The 25905-nt window shown below is 39.0% G+C and overlaps 1 protein-coding gene across 1 annotated transcript in view; it reads right to left on the bottom strand.

Annotated features, from left to right (window-relative positions):
* Window positions 1-25905, bottom strand: part of LOC124569467 (pancreatic triacylglycerol lipase-like) — a 123230-nt gene that overhangs the window by 57626 nt on the left and 39699 nt on the right. Inside the window, exon 5 of the mRNA XM_047131080.1 lies at window positions 18191-18337. Within this exon, the coding sequence (XP_046987036.1) occupies window positions 18191-18337 (147 nt within the window). The remainder of the gene's footprint in view (window positions 1-18190; window positions 18338-25905) is intronic.

Genomic DNA, 25905 nt, shown 5'->3' with positions numbered 1-25905 from the left:
CACAATTCCAGCAGACTTACAAAAATATTGGGAGTGTATAAAATCTATGGGACAGAAAGTGGAGATACTGAAGAATTGAAAGAAAGGTGTAGTACATTAGAAATTGGCAGACTGGCTATCACTTTCCTGCCAAGCTTACAGGAATATTTGCAAGTGAGGTAACTTAATTGCACATGATTAATGGTACTTTTCAAATACAGGGTGTGGACCACACTTAGATCTTCAAAGAGGTTTGGGTCACCTGAGAGGGGACACAAAGTAAGATTTGGGAGGAACAGAAGAGCCATACAAGCTGGTGCTTTATATGATTTATGGGAATTATAGAAAAACTGAACCTTGACTGCTGGATGGGGATTTGAACCTCTGTCCTCCCAAATATGAGTCAAGTGTCTTACCAATGACCTGACTCTGTTGCTCTGTTGCTAAACAGAAGACAGGCACCATGCGCTTTCTGACATCTCTTGCCAACCAAATGGCAGTCAGTTGCCATTGCATCAGGTGTGTGTGTGTGTGTGTGTGTGTGTGTGTGTGTGTGTGTGTGTGAGAGAGAGAGAGAGAGAGAGAGAGAGAGAGAGAGAGAGAGAGAGAGAGAGAGAGAGAGGAGTGTGCATGCACACATTTTAAACATGAGTTATAATGCTCATCACCTTGTTTAAATGCTCATCATCTACAACTTAACACATTCACTACATTGTGACATTGTGAGTGGTTCTCTTTCTTCATACTAACATTTTTAATCTACATAACATTCTTCATTATCACATTACTACTTAAAATAACACAAACAACAGCTATGAATCAATTTCATGCCATAGAAATGTGAATGTAAGCTAATTTCTCTTTGATGCTATATTATGAGGAATCAAGACTTCATCTGCCTGCAGGCATTGAAATAAATCAATGGTGAAGGCTGAAAATTTTTGCCAGGCTGAGACTCTAAGGCGGATGCTCTGTTTCTCTAGAATGATTGTCTTAACTGCAAAAGCCATCTGGACACACTTCCAAACCAACCCAAATTCTCAGTCTGTCATTTTCAAGTAGTGCCCCCGTCCATTAGCCCCATTGCACGTAGCATTCGCTAAGTCCTGCAAGGGTTCAAGAGACACAATTTACTGGCACAAAAGTACCTAGAGCTATCCTCACTCGTATTTATACAGATATGTGGTGTCCATTTTGTCAGATATGTCAGAAATGCCGAATAGAACAGACACCACCGGTGGTACAGTGGCCATAAAGAAACTATATTATGAGTAATCAAGACTTCAGGTACCTACAGCCACTAAAATAAATTGATTGTGAAGGCTGAAAATTTGTGACAGGCTAGTACTCTCTGATGGTTATGATATCTGTGTTTAACAGTGTCTGTATCTTCACAATGTCCTTCAAACATGCATGCATATCTGAAGTAACAGACACTGTCACCACCAATTACAGTTGTGGTAAATATTATGAAATAGAATTGCATATTGCAATTATACATTGGTGTCAGCTTTTTGTGACACATGAAAATTTGTGATCAACCAGAAGAAGAACTTGGATTTCTCACCTTAACCACTTCAGCTATCCAAGTTCGTCTCCTGGATCAATCCAAACTTCTATTACTCACTTAGCCACAATGCTAATTCTCACACAATTCTTGATTCCCACACAGGGATACAAATATTATAACATCACTTTAGCCCATCAAGGCATGGATTAATTATTGATGGTTACAATGTCTGAAGGACATTTTATTATGAAGATACAGACACTGTATAAACACAGACTTTGTAATCATCAATGATGTATCCATGCCTCAACAGAATAAAATGACAATAGAATATTTGTCTCCCACACAAATTGTGAGAGACTAAGTGTTGTGACTATGTGAAATATGGCACTCTGGATCAGTCCTGGAGGTGTGCTCAGATAGCCAAAGTGGTTAAGGTGACCGCTCCCAATAAGTGGGAAATCCAGATTTGACTTCTAGTCTGGCACAAATTTTTATGTGTCACAAACAGCTGACATTAATGTATAGTTGGAATATGCAAAACTATTTCCTAATGAGTTCTCTTTCACCATGTCAAAGTGGTGGTGTCATAGACAAGATTGTATTTACTTACAGAACCTATGGGTATACAATTTAGCAGGATACTTGTCTTCTTACAACAAAATTCTCCAGTTCAAGATGGAATAAATGGAAACAATTTTAATTAAAGTGTTTAAGGTATGCTGCCAACAATACATTACATGAGGTCTTGGGCCTTACAAGTTAATGGTTCTTCAGATCAGTAATATCAACTACAACAATTCCACACCATGACATTCTTACTCACCGTGCAAGTTCTCTTGTCTACAATGCCACATCTATCACATATTCTGAACACATCATCAGTAGATTACATTGGTTGTGATATAGGAACAGCATTCAATAAGTAAAGCAACACACTTTATGGGTCTCGGTATGAACAGTCATCCTTTGTTTGCACGGATAAAAGAACAGAAGAAGATCTTTGGTTTCCACTCACAGAATTATGCCAAAAGATAATTTTTCTGAAGCATTTATACTATACAGTGCTCACAATTTGACCACTAGTGTACAGTGAACCTGTCTAAATAATAATTTTAGTAATCTTTGGATATACAGAGGTGTTGTTATGTGCAATCTCTGTGAAGAAGGTAGTGGAACTAACTTGGCCTACGAGCTACATAACATACGGTCAGCCAGATGAGTCTTTAAGCTTCTGATCAGTAATATACCTATAGAGAGATTGCAAAGTGACCCACCCTGTGATAGTAACATTTCAACATGTGACAATGTTCAACAAAAACTTGTCATGGCCAACCTTGTAATGCATGAGCAGTTCTGCACAGCTGGTCCTTTGTTGGTCTTTATGGTCTTCTGTTAGGCAGTCAGGAACCCAGTGGGCACAGCCCTTTTGAGTACCCCAGTCAGTGGATGTGTATGTCAGTACTGCCAACAGAGATGTCCAGTTGTGCAGCAATGTGTTTGACTGTGGTCTGTTGATCACCTCAAACGAGAGTGTCCACACGTTCCAACACTGCAGGAATCACAGCCAGCACGTTTGCACAACCTTGTTGCAATTATGACAGATGCTTCACCTAATGATTCACCACACTTTTGTTCGCTTCGAGGTCCCTGTAGGCATTCTGCAAGTGCCTATTAATACCTGTGATACTCTTGTTTCTGCAAAAATAAATGCAATGACAGCTCTCTGCTTGGAATGCACCTCTGTTACAGATGCCATTTTGAGGCCTATGTATAGCACAGCCACCTATTGGATAAATCATAAAACTATAGGGGCTGAAGATGGTATAGTTCATGATGTCCCATGACAAATTCTGCATTATTTCAACAGAAATTGGCCAACAAAAAATGTGATTCATTACTTATTGAAACCCTCTCATATGTGGACCATTATGTGATCTTCGAATTATGTGGGAACATGCTGAAACATAGCTAGTGTGATTCAGCAGTGAAATCTTAATATTTTTCTCATTATAATGTTATACTAATAAATTTTAACCTTTTAATATTTCCATGTGAGAACTTGAAATGTTTGACTGTACTCTACCACGTCACTTGCCAGTTTCAGCATTATAGTTTTACTACCTTATTTTTTAAATTGAGTAACTTAATTAGAGTGTCCAAAATACTTGTTGAGAACAAATGTGAAACCTTCTACACTTTAAACAATGGAAAATCCAGAAAGGAATAATAACAATATGAAAAGGATAGATTGCTGCTCACCACATACAGGGACACTGAGTGGCAGGCAGGCACACTGAGTGCCTGAGATGAAAGTAGCCGTGTGTGTGTGTGTGTGTGTGTGTGTGTGTGTGTGTGTGTGTGTGTGTGGGCGTGGGTGTGCTTTGTTTTGTCTATGCCCGATGCAGCTAATAATACCTAAAAGTCTTTCTTCCTTGTGCCACAAACTCAAGTATCCTAGACAACCCATTGTAGCTGGTTATAAGGCTCCAACTGAAAGAATTTTCACTCTTCGCGAACAATACCTTCAACCAATTGCCTAGAACCTAGCCCCTCACATCAAAAATACTCCATCATCCTTGCCACTTTACCTCCTGAATCCCCACTCATCACTGTTGATGCTATACGCCAACACACCTCATGCCCATGACCTTGCCACTATCAAACGCTACCTCTCGCAGCATACTTCAGACTACATACCCACTACCCTACTTCTCATACACCTAACCAATTAGATCCTGACATACAGCTACTTCTCCTTTTACAGGAATATATATAAACAAATCAACATTGTAGCCATAGCCATCCACATGGCATCCTTCTATGCCAACCATTTTATGGGCCACCTAGAGGAAACCTTCCTAGCTTTCCAAATCCCTTGTCTGTTTCAAGATCATTAATGATATTTTCATATCAAATAAGGGCCAAAATGCCCTATCCTTATTCCTTCACAACCTCAACACCTTTCCTCAGTCCAAAATGCCACCTTCCTGGATGCTGACCTCCACTTTTCTGAGGGCTCCATCCACAACTCTGTCCATATTAACCCACAAATCACCAACAGTACAGGATGGAGTATCTGCAGTAACAAGAACTCCCTTGCCCAATGTCCTGAAAGTCTCATGAGGGTCTTCACAGATATGCACAACCCCCCCAAACCTAATCCACAAACAGATTTCCCATGTCATATCCTAACACACCCATAATCCCCCTATCACTTCAAAAATCAGCTATAAAGGAGTGCCATCCTTGTCACCCAGTATCACTCTCTATTGGAAGAAATGAACCATATCCTACACCAGGGGTTTGATTATCTATCAGCATGCCCAGAAATGATGGAAACCATACCCTAGATCCTTCCCACACCTCCTCAAGTGATATTCCATCACCCACTCAACCTACACAACATCCCAGTCCACCCTTAAGCTGCTCCTACTTCCATCCCCTGTATAGGGATCATATCCATTTGGGAGATCCAGATGCAGGACATGCCCAATCCACCCAGCCAACCATTCCTACTCCAGTCTTGTTTCAGGCCCATCAGATGCAGGGCCAACTGTGCAAGCAGCTATGTCATATACCAACCCTGCTGCAATCACTGCATACTTTTTTATGTATGGCAACCAACCAGTTGTCCACCAGAATGATTGGTCACAGCCACAGGCCAAGAATGCAGTTGCCTACGCAGTGGTGCAACATGATATTCCATAAGCACGCAATTTCACTACGACCCGCTTGTGTGGTACAGTGTCAAAAGCCTTCCGGAAATCCAGAAATACAGAATTCATCTGAAATCCCTTGTCAATAGCACTCAACACTTCATGTGAATAAAGAGCTAGTTGTCTTTCACAGAAACGATGTTTTCTAAACCCATGTTGACTGTGTGTCAATAGACCAATTTCTTTGAGGTAATTCATAATGTTCTAACACAATATATGTTCCAAAATCCTGCTGCATATCGACGTTAACGATATGGGCCTGAAATTTAGTGAATTACTCCTACTACCTTTCTTTAATATTGGTGTGACCTGTGCAAATTCCCAGTCTTTGGGTACGGATCTTTCATCAAGCGAACGGTTGTATATGATTGTTGAGTATGGAGCTAATGCAACAACATACTCTGTAAGGAACCTAATTGGTCTACAGTCTGGACCAGAAGACTTGCTTTTATTAAGTGGTTTAAGTTGCTGCACTACTCCGAGGATATTTACTTCTACGTCACTCATGTTGGCAAGTGTTCTCAATTTCAATTCTTGAATATTTACTTCGGCTTCTTTTGTGAAGGCATTTCAGAAGGCTGTGTTTAGTAACTCTGCTTTGGCAGCACTGTCTTCGATAGTATCTCCATTGCTATCGCACAGAGAAGGCATTGATTGTTTCTTGCCACTAACATACTTCACATATGACCAGAACCTCTTTGGATTTCCTGCCAGGTTTTGAGACAAAGGTTCGTTGTGGAAACTGTTATAAGCATCTCACATTGAAGTCCGTGCTAAATTTTGAGCTTCTGTAAAAGATCACCAATCTTGGGGATTTTGCGTCTGTTTAAATTTGGCATGTTTGTTTCATTGTTTCTGCAACAGTGTTCTAACCTATTTTGTGTACCAAAGAGGATCGGCTCTGTCATTTGTTAATTTATTTGGTATAACTCTCTCGATTGCTGCCGATACTATTTCTTTGAATTTAAGCCACATCTGGTCTCATTTGAAATGAGTCGAGACTGTCTCTCAGGAAGGCGTCAGGTGAATTTTTATCTGCTTTTTTTGAATAGGCTTATTTTTTGAGGCTTTTGGGATTACAATATTCAATCTCACTATGACAACCCTGTTTTCACTAATCCCTCAATCAGTTTTGATGCTCGTTATTAATACAGGATTATTTGTTGCTAAGAGGTCAAGTGTGTTTTCATCAACCATTTATTATTCGCGTGGGCTCATGAATTAACTGCTCGAAATAATTTTCAGAGAATGCATTTAGCACAATTTCAGATGATATTTAATGCGTACCTCCAGAATTAAACATGTATTTTCAGCAACATATCGAGGGTAAATGAAAGTCACCACAAACTATTATCGTATGAGTCGGGTACATATTAGAAATCAAACTCAAGTTTCCTTTGAACCTTTCAGCAACTGTGTCATCTGAATTGGGAGGTCGGTAAAAGGATCCAATTATTATTTTATTCTGGTTACCAACAATGACCTCTGACCGTACTAACTCACAGGATGTATCTACTTCAATTTCACGACAAGTTAAACTACTTCTGATAGCAACAAACACGCCACCGCCAACCGTGTTTAGCCTATCCTTTCAGAACACTGATAGGTTCTTCAGAAAAATTTCAGCTGTGCTTATATCTGGCTTTAGCCAACTTTCAGTGCCTATAACAATTTGAGCATCAGTGCTTTCTATTAGCGCTTGGAGCTCTGGTACTTTCCCAACACAGCTATGACAATTTACAACTGTTATACCAATGGTTCCTGTATCTACGTTCTTCCTGCATTCAGCCTGCACCGTTTGTGACTGAAGACCTTCTTGTGTTTTCCCGAGACCCTCTAACCTAAAATACCACCCAGTCCACGCCACACAGTCCCTGCTACATGTGTAGCCGCCTCCTGCGTATAGTGGACACCTGACTTATTCAGCAGAACTCGAAACCCAACCACCCTTTGGCGCAAGTCGAGGAATCTGCAGCCTACACGGTTACAGAACAGTCTGAGTCTCCGATTCAGATCCTCCATTTGGACCAGAGGTTCGCAATCGGTCCTGTCGACTATGCTGCAAGTGATCAGTTCTGCTTTCATCTTGCAAGCAAGACTGGCAGCCTTTAGCACTTCTGTTAGCCGCTCGAAACCAGAGGGAATCTCTTCTGATCCAAAGTGACACACATCATTGGTAGAGACGTGAGCAACCACCTGCAGTTGGGTGCAACCTGTGCTCTTCATGGCATCTGGGAGGACGCTTTCCACATCTGGAATGACTCCACCCAGTATGCACATGGAGTGCACATTGGTTTTCTCATCCTTCTTGTCAGCCAAGTCCCTAAGGGGACCCATAACGTGCCTAATGTTGGAGCTCCCAACCACCAATAATCCCACCCTCTGTGATTGCCCGGATCTTGCAGGCTGAGTGGTTTCCTCTGAAACAGGACAGGCAACAGCATCTGGCTCAACGACAGTGTCAGGCACACACAGCACCTGGAACTCGTTTGTTGGACAAACTGGGGAGACCTTATGTGCAGCCGCCTGGGAAGTCTTTCGCTGTCTGCTTCGCCCTGGGGCGACCTCCCACTCGACCACAGGTGAGGGGTCAGCCAGGTTGGCCACAGGTGAGGACCGATCGGAGGACTCTGATGTGCTAGACGTCCATTGGATCTCCACGGCCAGTCCACAACAGTGGTGCCCATCCACTGCAGCCTCAAGCTGTGTAACCAAAGCCATCACAGCCTGAAGCTGAGAGCAAAGTGTCACCAACTCAGCTTGCATCCGCACACAACAATCGCAGTCCCTGTCCATACTAAAGACCACAGAAAACTAAACTATGCAAATAAATGGACTATCAGCATGTGTTGCACAACTCTACTGTAGACCCTGACAAAAATGCATGAACTGTGTCTAGTAATATGCAGGTATTCAAAAACCTAACTACCAAAGCACTCAGGTGAAACTAAATAATTTGCCCCTGATTAGGAACGTGTAATATGTCACAAAATCGGTCTACTTTCCAACAAAAACGTGAGAACTGTGGCTATTAGATGTTAAATTTACACGCAAAAACTCAAGAAACTAAACTATTAAAGCACAAATATGATATAATAGAATTTGCTCCTGGTTAGGAACTCGTAAATGTCACAAAAGCGGTTACTTCCCCGTTGCTGCGTCTGTCTCGGTCGGCTACTACTGCCTACAGTTTTTGGAAATTTCATGGTGTGATTATCATATATTATATCCACAAGGGCAAAAGCATCACAGGAGAACATTATGCTTCACTAGCAGGTAAACTAAATGATACTATTTAAGATATACAGTGTGTTTTTCCCCACCACGTACAAATTCTAGGGATTGATTGATGAGAGGATACAGAACCAAAAAGGTCTAATGAACTTATGTCCAGAAATGCATGGTTTCCATGCTAGAGGCCATTATTGCATCACACTTTGTTACAGAGATGGCATTCTAAGACAGGCTGTGCCATGCAGCCACAGTTACAATATGCATGGTTTCCTCCTAGACCGTGGCACTGTTCCTCATACATCATACCCTAGCACACTCTCTTGCCCTAGTAGTTGGTAATGTGGTGTCCAATTCACTTCTCTTGCTGACTCATCCTGAAGTGGATGTGATACAGCATTGTACACAATGGTTCTGTATTTGAACTGACAGCTTGACGACATGGTGCTTACTTATGGGAAGGCCAATGGCAACAGGCAGCAGGCAGCAAGATTGTATCAGGAGACCTAACCCCATCGACAACAATCACAGCATTTAATTTTTGCAACAGTGTTCTGCCATTTATCTGAGATAGGGTCATTTCAAGAAGCAGGAAACCATGAAAGATGTACCCTAAATGTTCAGACAACAGACTTGGAGGAAAATGTGATTAACACTGTGGAAGACAACTGCAATGTCAGTACCAGGCAGTTGGCCCAGTAGGACAGGGTAAGTCAGATGATTGGGGGGAACATTCTCCACGACAATTGTTACTACCATTATCACTTAGAGTGTGCAGGGCTTACTAGCAACAGACTTTCTACATTGGGAGCAGGTTTGTCACTGGTTTCTTCACCAGGCAACCATGATTCCAGGATTTGTGTCATCCATACTAATCACTGATGAGGCCATCTTTACATGGAGTGGTATCCTCAACTTTCATAAAAGTCATCTGTGGGATAGTATGCAGAACCCGCATGGTATGGTGACAGTGAATCATCAGCATCAGTGCAGCTGGAATATGTTGGCCGGGATAATTGGCGACCGTATTTTGGGATCATTCTTCCTTCCATGTTGCCTAACAGGCTGGAACTATCAGTGTGGGTGACTTTGCCTGCCCTGCTGGAAGAAGTGCTACTGATGATTTGAAGGGTTATGTGGCTGCTACATGATGGTGCTCCAGCCCACTTCGCTGTTAACATCCAGACACATTTCAATCATGTCTTCTCTGGTTGATGGATCAGATGAGGGGTTCTAGTTGCATGACCTGCTTGTTCGCTGGATCTCAACCTGTGTGATATCTGGATATGGGGCCATTCCAGATGTGGAAACACTGGAGCAGCATATTCATGCTGCCTTTGATACTATTCAGATACAGCCTGGCCAATGTGAATGTGTGAGACAGAAAACACTACAGAACCTACACGCATGTGTTGAGACACATGGAAACCATTTTCAGCACATACTGTAACTGTGGCTGCATGGTACAGCATGTATTACACCACACTCTCTGTAACAATTTATGATTGAATAAATGGTCTCTAGCATGGAAACCATGTATTACTGCACATAAGTTCATTAGACCTTTTTCGTTCCATATCCTCTAATCGATGAATTCCTAGAGTTTGTAAATGGTGGAAAAAAATCACCCAGTACATTTATGAATTTTTTGGCAAACAATGTTCTCTTTCATCACAATAACATGTCATCATATGTCTCATATTGTTGCAGCAAAACTGCATGACTTTAGCTTTCAAATAAATAAACTGAAGGTGCATATTCTGGACAGTTGGGAAAATCTAATTTTATATAATGTATTGAAAGTTGAAAAGTCATTGCACTAAGCATATTAATTTAGAAGCTGACTTTGATGAAAAATAAAAATAAAAAATATGAAAAACTTAACAGATATCTCCTGAATATCAATTTCTTTCTGAGGACAGAAAAGTTTTGAACATCACTCATACATTTATATTTCTTCTATGCAGTGGCCACCAACACCAACTAGCTTGTAAGTGCACTTAGTACAAAAATGGTTCCCTCTCTTACCCACGATATCGCAGTGCTGGCCTCATCACTAGAAACACATTTCACTTGGACAATTTATAGTCCTCTTGAATGAATTTCACTGAATGTACCAGAAGAAATAGCCACTCTGAAACATGTATTGACAATATTCTGACAAATTATCAGTTTGAGGATGGAAGTAATTCTGTTTAGATTTAGGCATATCAGATCACTCAGCACTGCTCATAGAGCTTGCAAAAATAGGGAAACCAAAATGCGTGAAAACATGTTTTAAAAGGGACTTTGTAAAAAGAGAATGTAAATATATTTTTAATAAACTAATAACTACAAACTGGCCTCTAGACGATAGTGTGTCAAGTGAAAAGAATTCAAAACATTGCTAAACTGTTTCCTAGATGTTTTCAACGAAATGTTTCCCCCTCAAGCCTGGCGACAAAGAGTGGCCAATAAAATAAATTGGACTACACCAGGAATAAAGTTTCTAGTGCCAGGAAAAGACAGCTTCATAATGAGTTAAAACATAACAAAAATGCTGACTTTGTGGGGTATGTAAAGAGATGTAAGAATACATTTAAAAAAGTTTTACAGGCAGCAAAAAGTTGTCTAACAAACAGTATATTAGTAAACATGAAAATAAATCAAAGGTAAATTGGGGTATTGTCAAATCTGAGTTGGGAGTAAAGAACAAGTGCCAAGAAATTCTCCAAATAAAAATAAAAATTATATAATTATAGATCCTTTTCAAATGTCAAACTGTTTCAATGATTTCTTCATAAATGTGGCAAAATCAGAAGTAGATATCACAGCCCACCAGGACAAGCTAGATGTCAACTTTGTAAATATAAAACAAAATGCAAGCCTTAAAAAATTCAAAAGAATTAATCCAACAGATGTAGAAGATGGTATAATGTCTTTAAAAAAACAATAAATCAGCTGGGTGGGATGAAATTCCAAACACTGCAGTCAAGGCTGTTTATAACATCATTTCTCATCCATTGGCTAAAATTATAAATCACTCATTTGAGGAAGGATATGATGACATGGGAAATTACCGTCCTATTTCCCTGTTGCCAGTTTTTGCTGAGGTGATAGAAAGGATTGTTGCAAAACATCTTGAAAAAGTTCTTATAGAAAATGACATTATAGTTAAAAATCAATTTGGATTTCAAAAGGGGAAAAATACAATAAATGCTATCAGGTAATTCAGTGAAAAGATAAGCTCTGCTTTAGATAAGGGTAAAAAGGTCAAAGGTATTTTTTGTGATTTGACCAAAGCTTTTGACTTGGTCAATCACTTACTACTTCTACACAAGTTAGAGAGATATGGGATTGTGGACAGGGCATTGCAGTGGTCCAAATCTTATTTGTCAGAAAGAAAACAGAGAGTTATTCTAAATTCAAATGGAAAAAAATCATTCTTGGAGTGGGAACAGATTTGTACAGTGGTCCCACACGGCTCAACTTTAGGGCCTTATCTTTTTCTGCTGTACATAAATGATTTACCTTTAAGCACTGATGTTCACTCCATTTTATTCACAGATGACACCTCAGTTTTAATTGCAATTGAAAATTTAGAACAAATTCATGGTACTGTGTAATATATAATGGGAAACCTAGAATTATGGTTTCAGCATAATGGGTTAAAACTCAGTGTCACAAAAACACAATTACTGCAGTTCAGCGCTAAAACAACATCAGCATCTCCCATAAAAAAAGTGCACAGTGATCAGGAAACGGGTGAAGAAAGTTATGTAGAATTTCTAGGTCTAAATTTTGACAAAAATTTAAATTTGAAGGCACATGTAGACTACTTAGCAAAAACAAACTAAACAGCCTAGCTCATGCGATGACTGTCTTATCTTGTTCCAGCCTTATGGACACAAGGAAGATAGTTTACCACAGCTATTTTGAGGCTATAATTCATTATGGAATAATTTTCTGAGGAAATTCAATGAACAGCCTGAGATTACTTACTCTTCAAAAGAGACTCAGAAGAAATGTGTTTAGTCCAAAAAAGAACATCATGTCACCCATTATTTAAAAAATTAAAAATACTAACCATTCCTTCTCTGTATATCTACAGAAGATTTTATTTTCATATATAAAAATCAAAAAAGCTCTAGAGGAAAGGGGAATGAGAATTAGCAGGGTGAAAACAGAGTATATGTGTACAAAGGATGCCAAAGATCTGTATATTAATCTGCAAGGAGAACAACTGATGCTGGTCAAGAAATTTAAATACCTAGGCTCTTACATGCAAAGTAATGGAAGACTGGAGGCCGAAATACATTACAGGGTAAATAATGGATGGATGAACTGGAGGGAACTGAGCAGGGTACTGTGTGATAAAAAGCTTAGCTGCAGAATGAAAGGAAAGCTTTACAAGTCTGTGGTGAGGCCTGTGATGCTCTATAGTGCAGAAACTTGGCCAATTACCAATGCCCAAGAGAAAGATGGAAGTGGCAGAAATGAGAATGTCAAGGTGGATGAGAAGAAGCACTGGATAGGCATTTATGGAAGAGAAGGATCCAGCAAAGCAACGCCAACCCCATGTGACATGGGAAAAGGCTGAGATGATGATATAAAAATCAAAACTAACTTGACAATTTTCATTTCAACCACAATTAAAGTACTTGTCACAGACACAATTTCAAACTTCACTCTCATAATTTAAGACTTTACACTCAAACACCATTGTAAAAGGGATTAAAAATTTACAATAAATTAAATAACACAAATCTGTTAAATATGTAGTTTGACCCACTAAAGAGATTGTTATTTAATACACTAGTGGAAAAGTGTTGTTATTCAGTTGAAGGATTCATGCATGACAGTTTGGCATTTTGAAAAGAAAATAAATAATAAAGATTATGTATTGTATAATAAATTGTTAATATATTGTATAAATTGTATTGCAAGCTGCCAAATGACCATAAGTGTTATATATACTCTTGTTAATTGTTCATGTTTAAAAATTCAGAAATGCCTGCTTAAATATGTTAATTATTATAACCCTATTTTTTTTTTTTAAAGTAATTTGATGTGTCTCCAGAACAAAAATCTTTGATTTGTAACTGTACATTATGAGACACCCCCATGAACCATGGACCTTGCCATTGGTGGGAGGCTTGCGTGCCTCAGCGACACAGATGGCCGTACTGTAGGTGCAACCACAATGGAGGAGTATCTGTTGAGAGGCCAGACAAACGTGTGGTTACTGAAGAGGGGCAGCAGCCTTTTCAGTAGTTGCAGGGGCAACAGTCTGGATGATTGACTGATCTGGCCTTGCAACACTAACCAAAACGGCCTTGCTGTGCTGGTACTGCGTATGGCTGAAATCAAGGGGAAAGTACAGCCGTAATTTTTCCCGAGGGTGTGCAGCTTTACTGTACGGTTAAATGATGATGGCATCCTCTTGGGTAAAATATTCCGGAGGTAAAATAGTCCCCCATTCAGATCTCCGAGCGGGGACTACTCAAAAGGACGACGTTATCAGGAGAAAGAAAACGCGTTCTTCGGATCGGAGTGTGGAATGTCAGATCCCTTAATCGGGCAGGTAGGTTAGAAAATTTAAAAAGGGAAATGGATAGGTTAAAGTTAGATATAGTGAGAATTAGTGAAGTTCGGTGGCAGGAGGAACAAGACTTTTGGTCAGGTGAATACAGGGTAAAAATGGAAATGTCGTGTGGCTAGGGCCTCCCGTCGGGTAGACCGTTCGCCTGGTGCAGGTCTTTTGATTTGACGCCACTTCAGCGACCTGCGCGTCGATGGGGATGAAATGATGATGATTAGGACAACACAACACCCAGTCCCTGAGCGGAGAAAATCTCCGACCCAGCCGGGAATCAAACCCGGGCCCTTAGGATTGACAGTCTGTCACGCTGACCACTCAGCTACCGGGGCGGACAATACAGGGTTATAAATACAAAATCAAATAGGGGTAATGCAGGAGTAGGTTTAATAATGAATAAAAAAAATAGGAGTGCAGGTAAGCTACTACCAACAGCATAGTGAACGCATTATTGTGGCCAAGATAGACACGAAGCCCATGCCTACTACAGTAGTACCAGTTTATATGCCAACTAGCTCTGCAGATGATGATGAAATTGATGAAATGTATGATGAGATAAAAGAAATTATTCAGGTAGTGAAGGGAGACGAAAATTTAATAGTCATGGGTGATTTGAATTCGAGAGTAGGAAAAGGGAGAGAAGGAAACATAGTGGGTGAATACGGATTGGGGGAGAGAAATGAAAGAGGAAGCCGTCTGGTAGAATTTTGCACAGAGCATAACTTAATCATAGCTGACACTTGCTTCAAGAATCATAAAAGAAGGTTGTATACATGGAAGAATCCTGGAGATACTAGAAGGTATCAGATAAATTATATAATGGTAAGACAGAGACTTAGGAACCAGGTTTTAAATTGTAAGACATTTCCAGGGGCAGATGTGGACTCTGACCACAATCTATTGGTTATGAACTGTAGATTAAAACTGAAGAAACTGCAAAAAGGTGGGAATTTAAGGAGATGGGACCTGGATAAACTGACTAAACCAGAAGTTGTACAGAGCTTCAGGGAGAGCAGAAGGGAATAACTGACAGGAATGGGGGAAAGAAATACAGTAGAAGAAGAATGGGTAGCTGTGAGGGATGAAGTAGTAAAGGCAGCAGAGGATAAAGTAGGTAAAAAGACTAGGGCTAGTAGAAATCCTTGGGTAACAGAAGAAATACTGAATTTAATTGATGAAAGGAGAAAATATAAAAACGCAGTAAATGAAGCAGGCAAAAGGGAATACAAATGTCTCAAAAATGAGATCGACAGGAAGTGCAAAATGGCTAAGCAGGGATGGCTAGAGGACAAATGTAAGGATGTAGAGGCTTATCTCACTAGGGGTAAGATAGATACTGCCTACAGGAAAATTAAAGAGACCTTTGTAGAAAAGAGAACCACTTGTATGAATATCAAGAGCTCAGATGGAAACCCAGTTCTAAGCAAAGAAGGGAAAACAGAAAGGTGGAAGGAGTATATAGAGGGTCTATACAAGGGCGATGTACTTGAGGACAATATTATGGAAATGGAAGAGGATGTAGATGAAGATGAAATGGGAGATACGATACTGCGTGAAGAGTTTGACAGAGCACTGAAAGACCTGAGTCAAAACAGGCCCCCGGGAGCAGACAACATTGCATTGAAACCACTGACGGCCTTTGGAGAGCCAGTCCTGACAAAAGTCTACCATCTGGTGAGCAAGATGTATGAGACAGGCGAAATACCCTCAGACTTCAAGAAGAATATAATAATTCCAATCCCAAAGAAAGCAGGGGTTGACAGATGTGAAAATTACCGAACTATCAGTTTAATAAGTCACAGCTGTAAAATACTAACGCGAATTCTTTACAGACAAATGGAAAAACTGATAGAAGCCGACCTCAGTGAAGATCAGTTTGGATTCTGCAGAAATGTTGGAACACGTGAGGCAATACTGACCCTATGACTTATCTTAGAAAATAGATTAAGGAAAGGCAAATCTACATTTCTAGCATTTGTAGACTTAGAGAAAGCTTTTGACAATGTTGACTGGAATACTCTCTTTCAAATTCTAAAGGTGGCAGGGGTGAAATACAGGGAGCAAAAGGCTATTTACAATTTGTACAGAAACCAGATGGCAGTTATAAGAGTCGAGGGGCATGAAAGGGAAGCAGCGGTTGGGAAGGGAGTGAGACAGGGTTGTAGCCTGTCCCCAATGTTATTCAATCTGTATATTGAGCAAGTAATAAAGGAAACAAAAGAAAAATACGGAGTAGGTATTATAGTCCATGGAGAAGAACTAAAAACGTTGAGGTTCGCCGATGACATTGTAATTCTGTCAGAGACAGCAAAGGACTTGGAAGAGCAGTTGAACGGAATGGACAGTGTCTTGAAAGGAGGATATAAGATGAACATCAACAAAAGCAAAATGAGGATAATGGAATGTAGTCGAATTAAGTTGGGTGATGCTGAGGGAATTAGATTAGGAAATGAGATGCTTAAAGTAGTAAAGGAGTTTTGCTATTTGGGGAGCAAAATAACTGATGATGGTCGAAGTAGAGAGGATATAAAATGTAGACTGGCAATGGCAAGGAAAGCCTTTCTGAAGAAGAGAAATTTGTTAACATTGAGTATAGATTTAAGTGTCAGGAAGTCATTTCTGAAAGTATTTGTATGGAGTGTAGCCATGTATCGAAGTGAAACATGGACGATAAATAGTTTGGACAAGAAGAGAATAGAAGCTTTCGAAATGTAGTGCTACAGAAGAATGCTGAAGATTAGATGGGTAGATCACATAACTAATGAGGAGGTATTGAATAGAATTGGGGAGAAGAGGAGTTTGTGGCACAACTCGACAAGAAGAAGGGACCGGTTGGTAGGACATGTTCTGAGGCACCAAGGGATCACAAATTTAGCATTGGAGGGCAGTGTGGAGGGTAAAAATCGCAGAGGGAGACGAAGAGATGAATACACCAAGCAGATTCAGAAGGATGTAGGTTGCAGTAAGTACTGGGAGATGAAGAAGCTTGTACAGGATAGAGTAGCATGGAGAGCTGCATCAAACCAGTCTCAGGACTGAAGACAACAACAACAACAAATATTATGAGATGAATAAATTACATTCATACATTCTACATTCTGCAGCAACATAGCTCCACAATTATGTTCTCAAGCCCTACCATCCTCCTTCCAGCCCCTCCCTCCCTCTCCCTCTTGTGAGTGAGAGAGTATCACTGGTTTAGAAGTAACTAAAACACTGTTTTCTGCTACCATTTTTCTAATTTTCTATCAGTGCTTAGCTTTTGCAAACCCGCTGGAGTATTAGTTTCAATCTCACCTAAGAATGAAATACTCAGTCGATTTGCAAAGGTCGTAACTATGAACAGCTGTGAGGTTATGTGCATTACCTGTCCTCAAATTTCCACACTTATTTTTTATTTTTTATTTATAGCATCAAATCAGATGAAATCAACAATTTGAATCAGATATCTGGAAGGAGAGATGTGAAATTAGATGATGATATAATGTTCAGTGGAGAAAATATATTTAAACAGCCATCCTAAATTATAGAAATCACAAATCACTCATATCCACATGTGTCTGTTTTACTAAGAGCTAATACCGACTGTGTCACCAATGATTTTTCACACAGACCTTATTAAGTAACAACAGAAATTACTTGTCTCAGCCATACTCAGTGTACAACACCCACTCTATAATTCAAGTGAATTTACAAGTGGCTTACCTAAGCACTTGACATTGATTTGAAAAAGATACTAAATCTTAGAGCTAAGTGTCTTCAATCAGAAAATTGACTGAATCATTCTGAGAAGCTGCAGAAAAAAAGGGTGTTTCCATGAGTAACTGCAATTTTATGTCACATAAAAACAGATAATAAAAAAATAATGTGTAAGAACAGCACAAAATTAATATTCCACATGATGACATCAAATGACATCAGTGATTGGTGAGCTACAGATGAGTAGAATTAATCCAGTCTGTTACAGAGAACTACTCACTTCACTTGCACCATATAGTGTGCAAAATAATTTGTTTAATTCAGTAAAATAATTTATGTATGACTACTGGTACTGCATATTTGCCTTGTTAAATGCTTGTTCTGTCATATCAAAGAAATAATGGTTTCAATACAAAGCTCAAGAACTATTTTCCATCAAGACTGACTAAAGTAGAACAATAGTGGGATAATTACCTCCAAGTAGTTGACAAAATAAGCTAGTTCAAGGCCAACTAGTCTTGTATTTGCAGTGGCTTGTGTGTAAAGTGGCAAAGAACCACCAGCCCAGTCTACAACAATGACATTCCAGTCACTATGCTTTATAAGTTCCCGTCTCATCTCCTGAAACAATTTTTGTTAGTTTATTTATTTCAATTAAACTTTAAAAGTACACAAAATCATTCAGTTCAAACTGAATACTTAAAATATAGCATTCTCACAGCCAAATATGAGGGTAAGTCAATTATTATATGCAATTTAGTTATATTTGTGTTAATATTGGTAGTACTGTCGTTTTAGATTGGTAATGCATGCTTTGTTTATTTGTTGTCACATCTTTGCAATTTTCAAGCTGCTAAGTTAGTTTCGTTGTTTTTTGTGGTCGGAAGGTGTGTCAAGGCCGAAATTCATTGAAGACTTTCTGTACAGTATGGCAACAGTGTTATGCCACAATGGAGTGACTACAAATGGATTGAAAAATGATGAAATTGTCCCACAAGTGTTATCCATAATGAAGGAGCCAGATGACTGTTTACCACCACTAGTGAAGAAACCATTGAGCGTTCACGTGAAATGATTCTTTTATACAGACAATTAACTATTGACAAACTATCTGCAAATTAGTCACAATTCTGCCTACAAAATCATCCACAACAGATTTGGGTTCCATAAAGTTTGTGCAAGATGGGTCCCAAAACAGCTCACACAGTTGCATAAACAAATACGCTTGGACATTGGCAAAAAACATTTGGATTGCTACGGTAACGAAGGAGACACCTTCTTGGACAGGATCATTATTGATGATGAAACATGGATCCATCATTACGAGCCCGAGAGTAAACAGCAGAGTATGGAATGGAAACATCCAAATTCACTGTGCAAGAAAAAGTTCAAGACCCAACCGCCCACAGGAAACCTGATGCTCACGGTTTTTTGGGACACATAAGGCCCAGAACTGGAACATTATGGGGAAAGTGGCACAACAATAAAAAGTGTATGTTACAGTGAGATGCTTACTGCCAGCCTTAAGCCTGCAATTTGAAGCAAATGCCGAGGATTGCTGTCAAATGTGTTGTGTTGTTGCGTGACAATGCGGGGGCTCTGTGGCGGTTATCAACCGCAAGCAATCGACTGACTCATCTTTGAACTAACTTCATTGAAAAATTGTTTAGAGAAGTGTTCGCCATGTTGTCGAATCAAGCGACTGTGGATTTTCAATGTGTCACTTTGTGTACCTATTTCTAGCAACAATAAAAGTATTCAATCGATTAAGTGGTATGTTTCAGTTCTACAACCTCTATACAACCCAACTACCTCAAACGTTATTACATTTTCGCAGCATAAAGCACATTGTAAGCCCTCGTTTCCTGAATGTAAAATAATGACTATTATAAATCTGCATATATACCAAGTGTTAACATATACAAAGAAGAATCTACATGAAGTAAAACTTAGAAATAATATTGATGGTCACACTACAAGAAATAATAATTCCATACATATGTCATACTATAGGTTACCAAAGTCAATCAATAGCTATGAGCTACTGGACTACAAACTATTTACTTAGCTTCCGCAGGTGGTACAAAATCTTCCAGAGTGTGAATTTAGGAAAACATTAAATAAATGACTTGTTGTCAACCCCTTCTATGAATTAAAAGAATTTTTTGACTGCAACATGGAATTGTAAGCTAACAACTGACATGGCCAAACACTTCTATTTGTTAATTTAATGATTACATTATGTTTTTAAAAAAAATTGTCTATTGCTGTAAAGGCCTAATAATGACAAAATTATCTTATCTTTCAGGAAAACGGTAGCAAGGTGTGTTTAGTGTCATGGCTAGTGTCATGGCTAATTCCTCCCCAATACTTGTCAACATGCAGCTAGTGCTGCTCTTCTTGTGGGCTCATTAGCAAGACAACATTAAACACTCACAAACAGAAGTAATAATAGCAGATGTCATAATCATTTTCTTGCACACTGTTAAAAAACTTAGCATCACAACAGTCAGCCTAAAGTAATTATTACATTTATTTCCCACATAAACAAGAGCACAGTTTGTGTGTTGAATACTGAATTTCATTTATCAACATCCGATACAACAAGATCCAGATACTCTTCAAGAAACATGAAAAGAAAGTTGTCTCATTTTATATAAATGTCCTACAAGAGGCAAAAATGTGGAACCTATATTTATTTAAGAAATTACAATTATACTTCATTCTCACCTGAGTCTTATCTGCAAATTTAAAAAAAGTAACATGCAACTGAGACAGGCAACATCTTAGTACCATTTTATGTCCAGTTCAGATCAAATAATGACTGCAACTCACCATGGCATGACTCAGTAAGAAATGAGATAGGTTTGTGAGCCGTGACTCATGACCAGCAACACAATAGGCTGTAATACATTCAGTTTTCTTTTCATTTTAGGATACCCTGATGAGGTCATTAGCACTCTTATGAAAATGGTATGAGTGACATGGAGTTAGACATTTAAAGCTGAATAAAATACAAAACAAAAACTCTGTTTTTAAAATCACACTCATTTACCTACACAGTCACTTTATATTATATAGGAAGAAAAACTGAAAATTATTTTCGTTTTCAAACTTGCAGAAGTCAATTAGAGAATAAAAGAATAAATGGTAAACTAACAAATCAGAATAAGGAGGCTGACAGATCATTTGTAAAAGCCTGGATCAAACAGCCACCCTGAGAACACATTAAAATCTCCTTCTAATAAAACAGGAGGTACATTAAGCATTTCACAAAACCTTGAAGGTCATACCATACTTACATCATCATCAGTCTAAACACAGAACAGGTCAGCTGGTAAACTAATCCTCCTTCAGAACTGAGGTCATTAATGCATCCTAATGTGTGGCACTCAACTTGGAGAAGCCAAATGATATACTGGTGGTGGGAAATATTTCCATTACCAATATTTTGTGGGCAATGGGAGGGGAGGTGGTGATGTAAGTACTTGATCAGCAAACTTTGGGGGCAATGTATTGGATTAAATTTTAAACCTCTCCACAGTGTCACATTAACTGAGGACAGATCACACTCTTCATGGTGTCCATCTTTCAAACAAGTATGTCAAGCTTAGGAGCTTACATGACACTGCTCAAAACAAATAGCTATGTAACAGCTACAGTGCAAGAAACAAAAGAAAAATTTGGAGAATGAATTAAAGTCCAGGGAGAAGAAATAAAAAGTTGGAAGTTTGCTGATGACATTGCAATTCTGCCAGAGACAGCAAAGGACCTGGAAGAGCACTTGAATGGAATGGACTGTGTCTTGAAAGGAATCATCAACAAAAGCAAAACAGGGATAATGGAACGTATTCGAATTAAATCAGGTGATGCTGAGGAATTTGATTAAGAAATGGGACACTTATAGTAATATATGAGATTTGTTATTAATACAGCAAAATAACTGATGGTGACCAAAGTAATATAATATGCAGACTGACTATGGCAAGAAAAGTGTTTCTGAAGAAGAGAATTTGGTTAATATAGAGTATAGATTTTAGTGTTAGCAAGTATTTTCTGAAAGTATTTGCATGAAGTGTAGCCATATATGGAATTGAAAAATTGACAATAAACAGTTTAGACCAGAAGATTTTGAAATGTGGTGCTACAGAAGAATGGTGAAGATTAGATGTGTAGATCATGTAAGTAACTAAGAGGTACTCAATAAAATTGGGGAAAGAACAGATTTGTGACATAGCCTGACTAGAAGAATGGACGATTTGCTAAGACACATTCAGAGAATCTAGGGATCGCCAGTTTAGTATTGGAGGGAAGTGTGTGTGTGTGTGTGTGTGTGGGGCGGGGGGGGGGGAGGGGGGGGGGGAGGGGGGGTAAAATTATAGAGAGACACCAAGAAATGAGTACAGTAAGCAGATATTGTCTATCACTTGCAGTCAATCTTCTTCCCACCAAAGCATACCTCTGCAGCTCAGAAGCATGGAAATGGCATGTAGGGTGTTACTACATTGTGATGCAGAATATTCTATAAATGCTTCCTTGACTAATAATTCTTTTCTGTGAATTACCATAAGCCATGGTACCCAGCATAATGACATCTCTACCGTGTCTTTTGTAAATGGATAAGGGAATTCTGGATATGTTTATCTGCAGGGTATATTTCCTGCATGGACTGAAGGATGCATAAGCAGCCAGTGTACATGAAAAATTCCACAGCACAAATACGTCTCCAACACTTTCACATTTAGGTCTACATGTATTTCTGCAACAAGCACAGTAAATGCATATTGAGGAAATGATCAGAGAAAAGCCAATGAGCAGCAAGGAGAGCCCATCAGCAACTACTACTATGAATAATGTGATTAAAGTAAGTTGCAAACGGAGGATAGGGCTATTGCAAGCACATGCTTATGAGCTAAATAATAGTTACCTGCATATTTCTTGAGTCATAATTGGGGTGTCTCACTATGATTGGTGCAAATCAGTGTTAGGAGTTAACAAATAGATTTGATTTCAATTTTAAGTTGAAAATTAATGTTATTGTCTATTACATTCTTTACATCACTGGGTAAGAAGTCAGAAATTTTAATGGCTTTGTGTGCCACACTACTGCCAAGTAAGGGACTTTTAAGTCATTTCTACTTCCAGTATTATATTTATGAAGGTGGTTGCTGCTTTCTGATTTTGTTGAGAATGAACTCTGTAAGAGTGAAAATATACTGTGAGACAGTAGCCAGTATGCCCAACAGTTTAAAGAACTTTCTGAAAGAGATTCGATAGTGGATGCCATATATTATCCTTACATCGTTCTACGCAATAAACACTTTCCTCCTGAAGTTGCCTCAGAATTTGATGCCATTAGTTAATAGTGAATCATTCTTTGAGCACTACAGAATTCCATATATTGTATTGACCTGAGATTAGTGACAGTCCATTTGCAGAGAACTGGTTGTTAATTTCTCGAAAATTTTAATTTTATTTTCACCTGTTGAAGTTTCTCCATCAGGCTTGATTATTATACTTGCATAAAGAAACCTATTTCTGCTTCTTGATGTAAGATAGCACATCATTTAAGTACAACTTGAAGGACAGATCCAATATTTAACTCTGTGGTATACCTGTAGTAATTATGCCCCATTCTGAAAAAAAAAAAAAAACTCTCCCCCTCCTTTTAATGAGATGGAAGATGGGATGGAAAACAGTTAACAGCAAGATCTCTGTTATCGTATCATTCAGATTTCTATAGAAAGCTGTAAACTGCATAAATGCTTTTGACAAGAAATTATATTTTGTCAGTATTTTGATATTTCAATTTTTTAATAATCTGATTCATGAAATGAAAAGTGGCATGTTCTGTGGAAAGATCTTTTTCAATCCAAACCGATACTTCTAAATATTTCATTTAGGAATAGGTGGGTTACTGTTCTTATGTACACAAGCTTTCTCAGTACCTTCAATGAGGTGGTAAGCAGTGGAGCTTGTTGGCAATTATTAATATCTATCTTATAATGATGTATGGAAAGTTCTGGTTGAGAATAACAAATTATTTAGGAATAAAGTAGATGACTCACCTAAAGGCCATCTTTTGAGGATGCAGAACTTCTGCCTTTAGGTGAGAGGTGAGCCGTCTCCTTTATTCCTAAATAATTTGTTAATATCTATCTTACTACTTTTTTGGAAAGTTTTGGGCCAATGGCATATTTCAGCCTGTCTGGAAATATACCCTGTGAAGGATATATTGCATATGTGACATAACATATTGTTAACAAATGAAGAACAAGATAGTAGTAATTTACTCGAGATATTATGAACTCCATAGGAGTTTTTCCTTTTGAGGAAGTAAATTACATGCTTAATTTATTTGGTAGAGCATGGAGTAAACATGAGTTGGCTGTATCTTTGTGGCATTGTCATTTCTCATTGCATGGACTCTATCGTTTTGTCCCTTAAACTGCCTATGTGTATCTTCTTAGCTACTTCCATGAATTGATTATTAAATATGGTGGCTACCTGGCTGCCTTCATTTATTATTCAGGTGTTTTCTTCACTGCTGGATAATCTTTTCTATCAGTGATTACGTGTTCACCTATAAATATGTTATATATTATTGTATAGCTTTTCTGTATACTTCTGGTGGGAAAAATCAATAGAACTCAGGTTGTACTAACAAGGGAAACAACCCATCGCAGCCCCCTCAGATTTAGCAGTAAGTTGGCCCATTGGATAGCCCATCAAAAACTGAACATGGATCAGATATGAAAACAGGAAGAAGGTGTGCTGAACTGAAGAGAATACAAATAAAAACAGTGAATATTACAAATTTAATACGTGCAATATCGAGTGTCATTAATGAGACTTAGTTCATAGTCACGTGGTCACGGTGTTAGACTGTGAAGGGGGGAGATCTGTGTTCAGATCTACCTTGTGCCCAACATTTTCTTTTTTTTTTCACAAAATTATGAGCTGTTCATCTGGTCGTTGACATGTCTGATAGCTGTATTTAAATTTGTGTATGTCATGATAACATTTACTTGCGATGATAATATATTCTTACCACATGACTCATATTCTGTGATGAATAGTGCGAGCAGGTGAGATGAAGCATAGACCTCTCACAGAAATGAAAACAACAAATAAACAGGTGTGAACTATCCAGAATGAGATTTTCACTCTGCAGCAGAGTGTGCGCTGATATGAAACTTCCTGGCAGATTAAAACTGTGTGCCAAACCGAGACTCGAACTTGGGACCTTTGCCTTTTGCGGGCAAGTGCTGTACCAACTGAGCTACCCAAGCACGATTCACGCCCTGTCCTCACAGCTTTACTTCTGCCAGTACCTCGCCTCCTACCTTCCAAACTTTCTAGAGCACTTGCCCGCGAAACGCAAAGGTCCCGAGTTCGAGTCTCGGTCCGGCACACAGTTTTAATCTGCCAGGAAGTTTCATATCAGCGCACACTCCACTGCAGAGTGAAAATCGCATTCTGGAAACATCCCCCAGGCTGTGGCTGAGCCATGTCTCCACAATATCCTTTCTTTCAGGAGTACTAGTTCTGCAGGGTTCGCAGGGGAGCTTCTGTAAAGTTTGGAAGGTAGGAGGCGAGGTACTGGCAGAAGTAAAGCTGTGAGGATGGGGCGTGAGTCGTGCTTGGGTAGCTCAGTTGGTAGAGCACTTGCCCGCGAAAGGCAAAGGTCCCAAGTTCGAGTCTCGGTCCGGCACACAGTTTTAATCTGCCAGGAAGTTTCAGGTGTGAACTATGTTGCAGTGGTGGAAAAAACCTCTAAAATGGAATGCAAGAGCCATAACATGTAGTACCTGTGTAGAAGAAATAGGAGTTACGTATGTCTGGAAGTCCCTTCACTACATGCCGCTGTTGGAAACAGACATTCACCATGACAAATACACAAATTTGAATACAGCGAACAGACACGTCAATGACCTGATGGACAGTTTGTAATTCTGTGAAAAAAAATGTTGGGCACAAGGGAGATTTGAACCTGGATCTAACCCAACGCAGCCTAGCACCATGACCACATGACCATGGTCTGAGTCTTGTTAATGTTGCACAATATTGCACATATTAAATGTGTAATGTTCACTGTTTCTATTTTTCATCTTTTTTTCCACAGTTCAGTACACCTTCTTCCTGCCTTCATGTTTGATCTGTGTTCAATTTTAGATGTGCTATCCAAT

Source organism: Schistocerca americana, unplaced genomic scaffold (genome assembly GCF_021461395.2).
Source record: "Schistocerca americana isolate TAMUIC-IGC-003095 unplaced genomic scaffold, iqSchAmer2.1 HiC_scaffold_15, whole genome shotgun sequence".
Classification (NCBI taxonomy): domain Eukaryota; kingdom Metazoa; phylum Arthropoda; class Insecta; order Orthoptera; family Acrididae; genus Schistocerca; species Schistocerca americana.
Note: the sequence above shows the minus strand (reverse complement) of the source record. Positions and strands in the feature narration are given on the sequence as shown.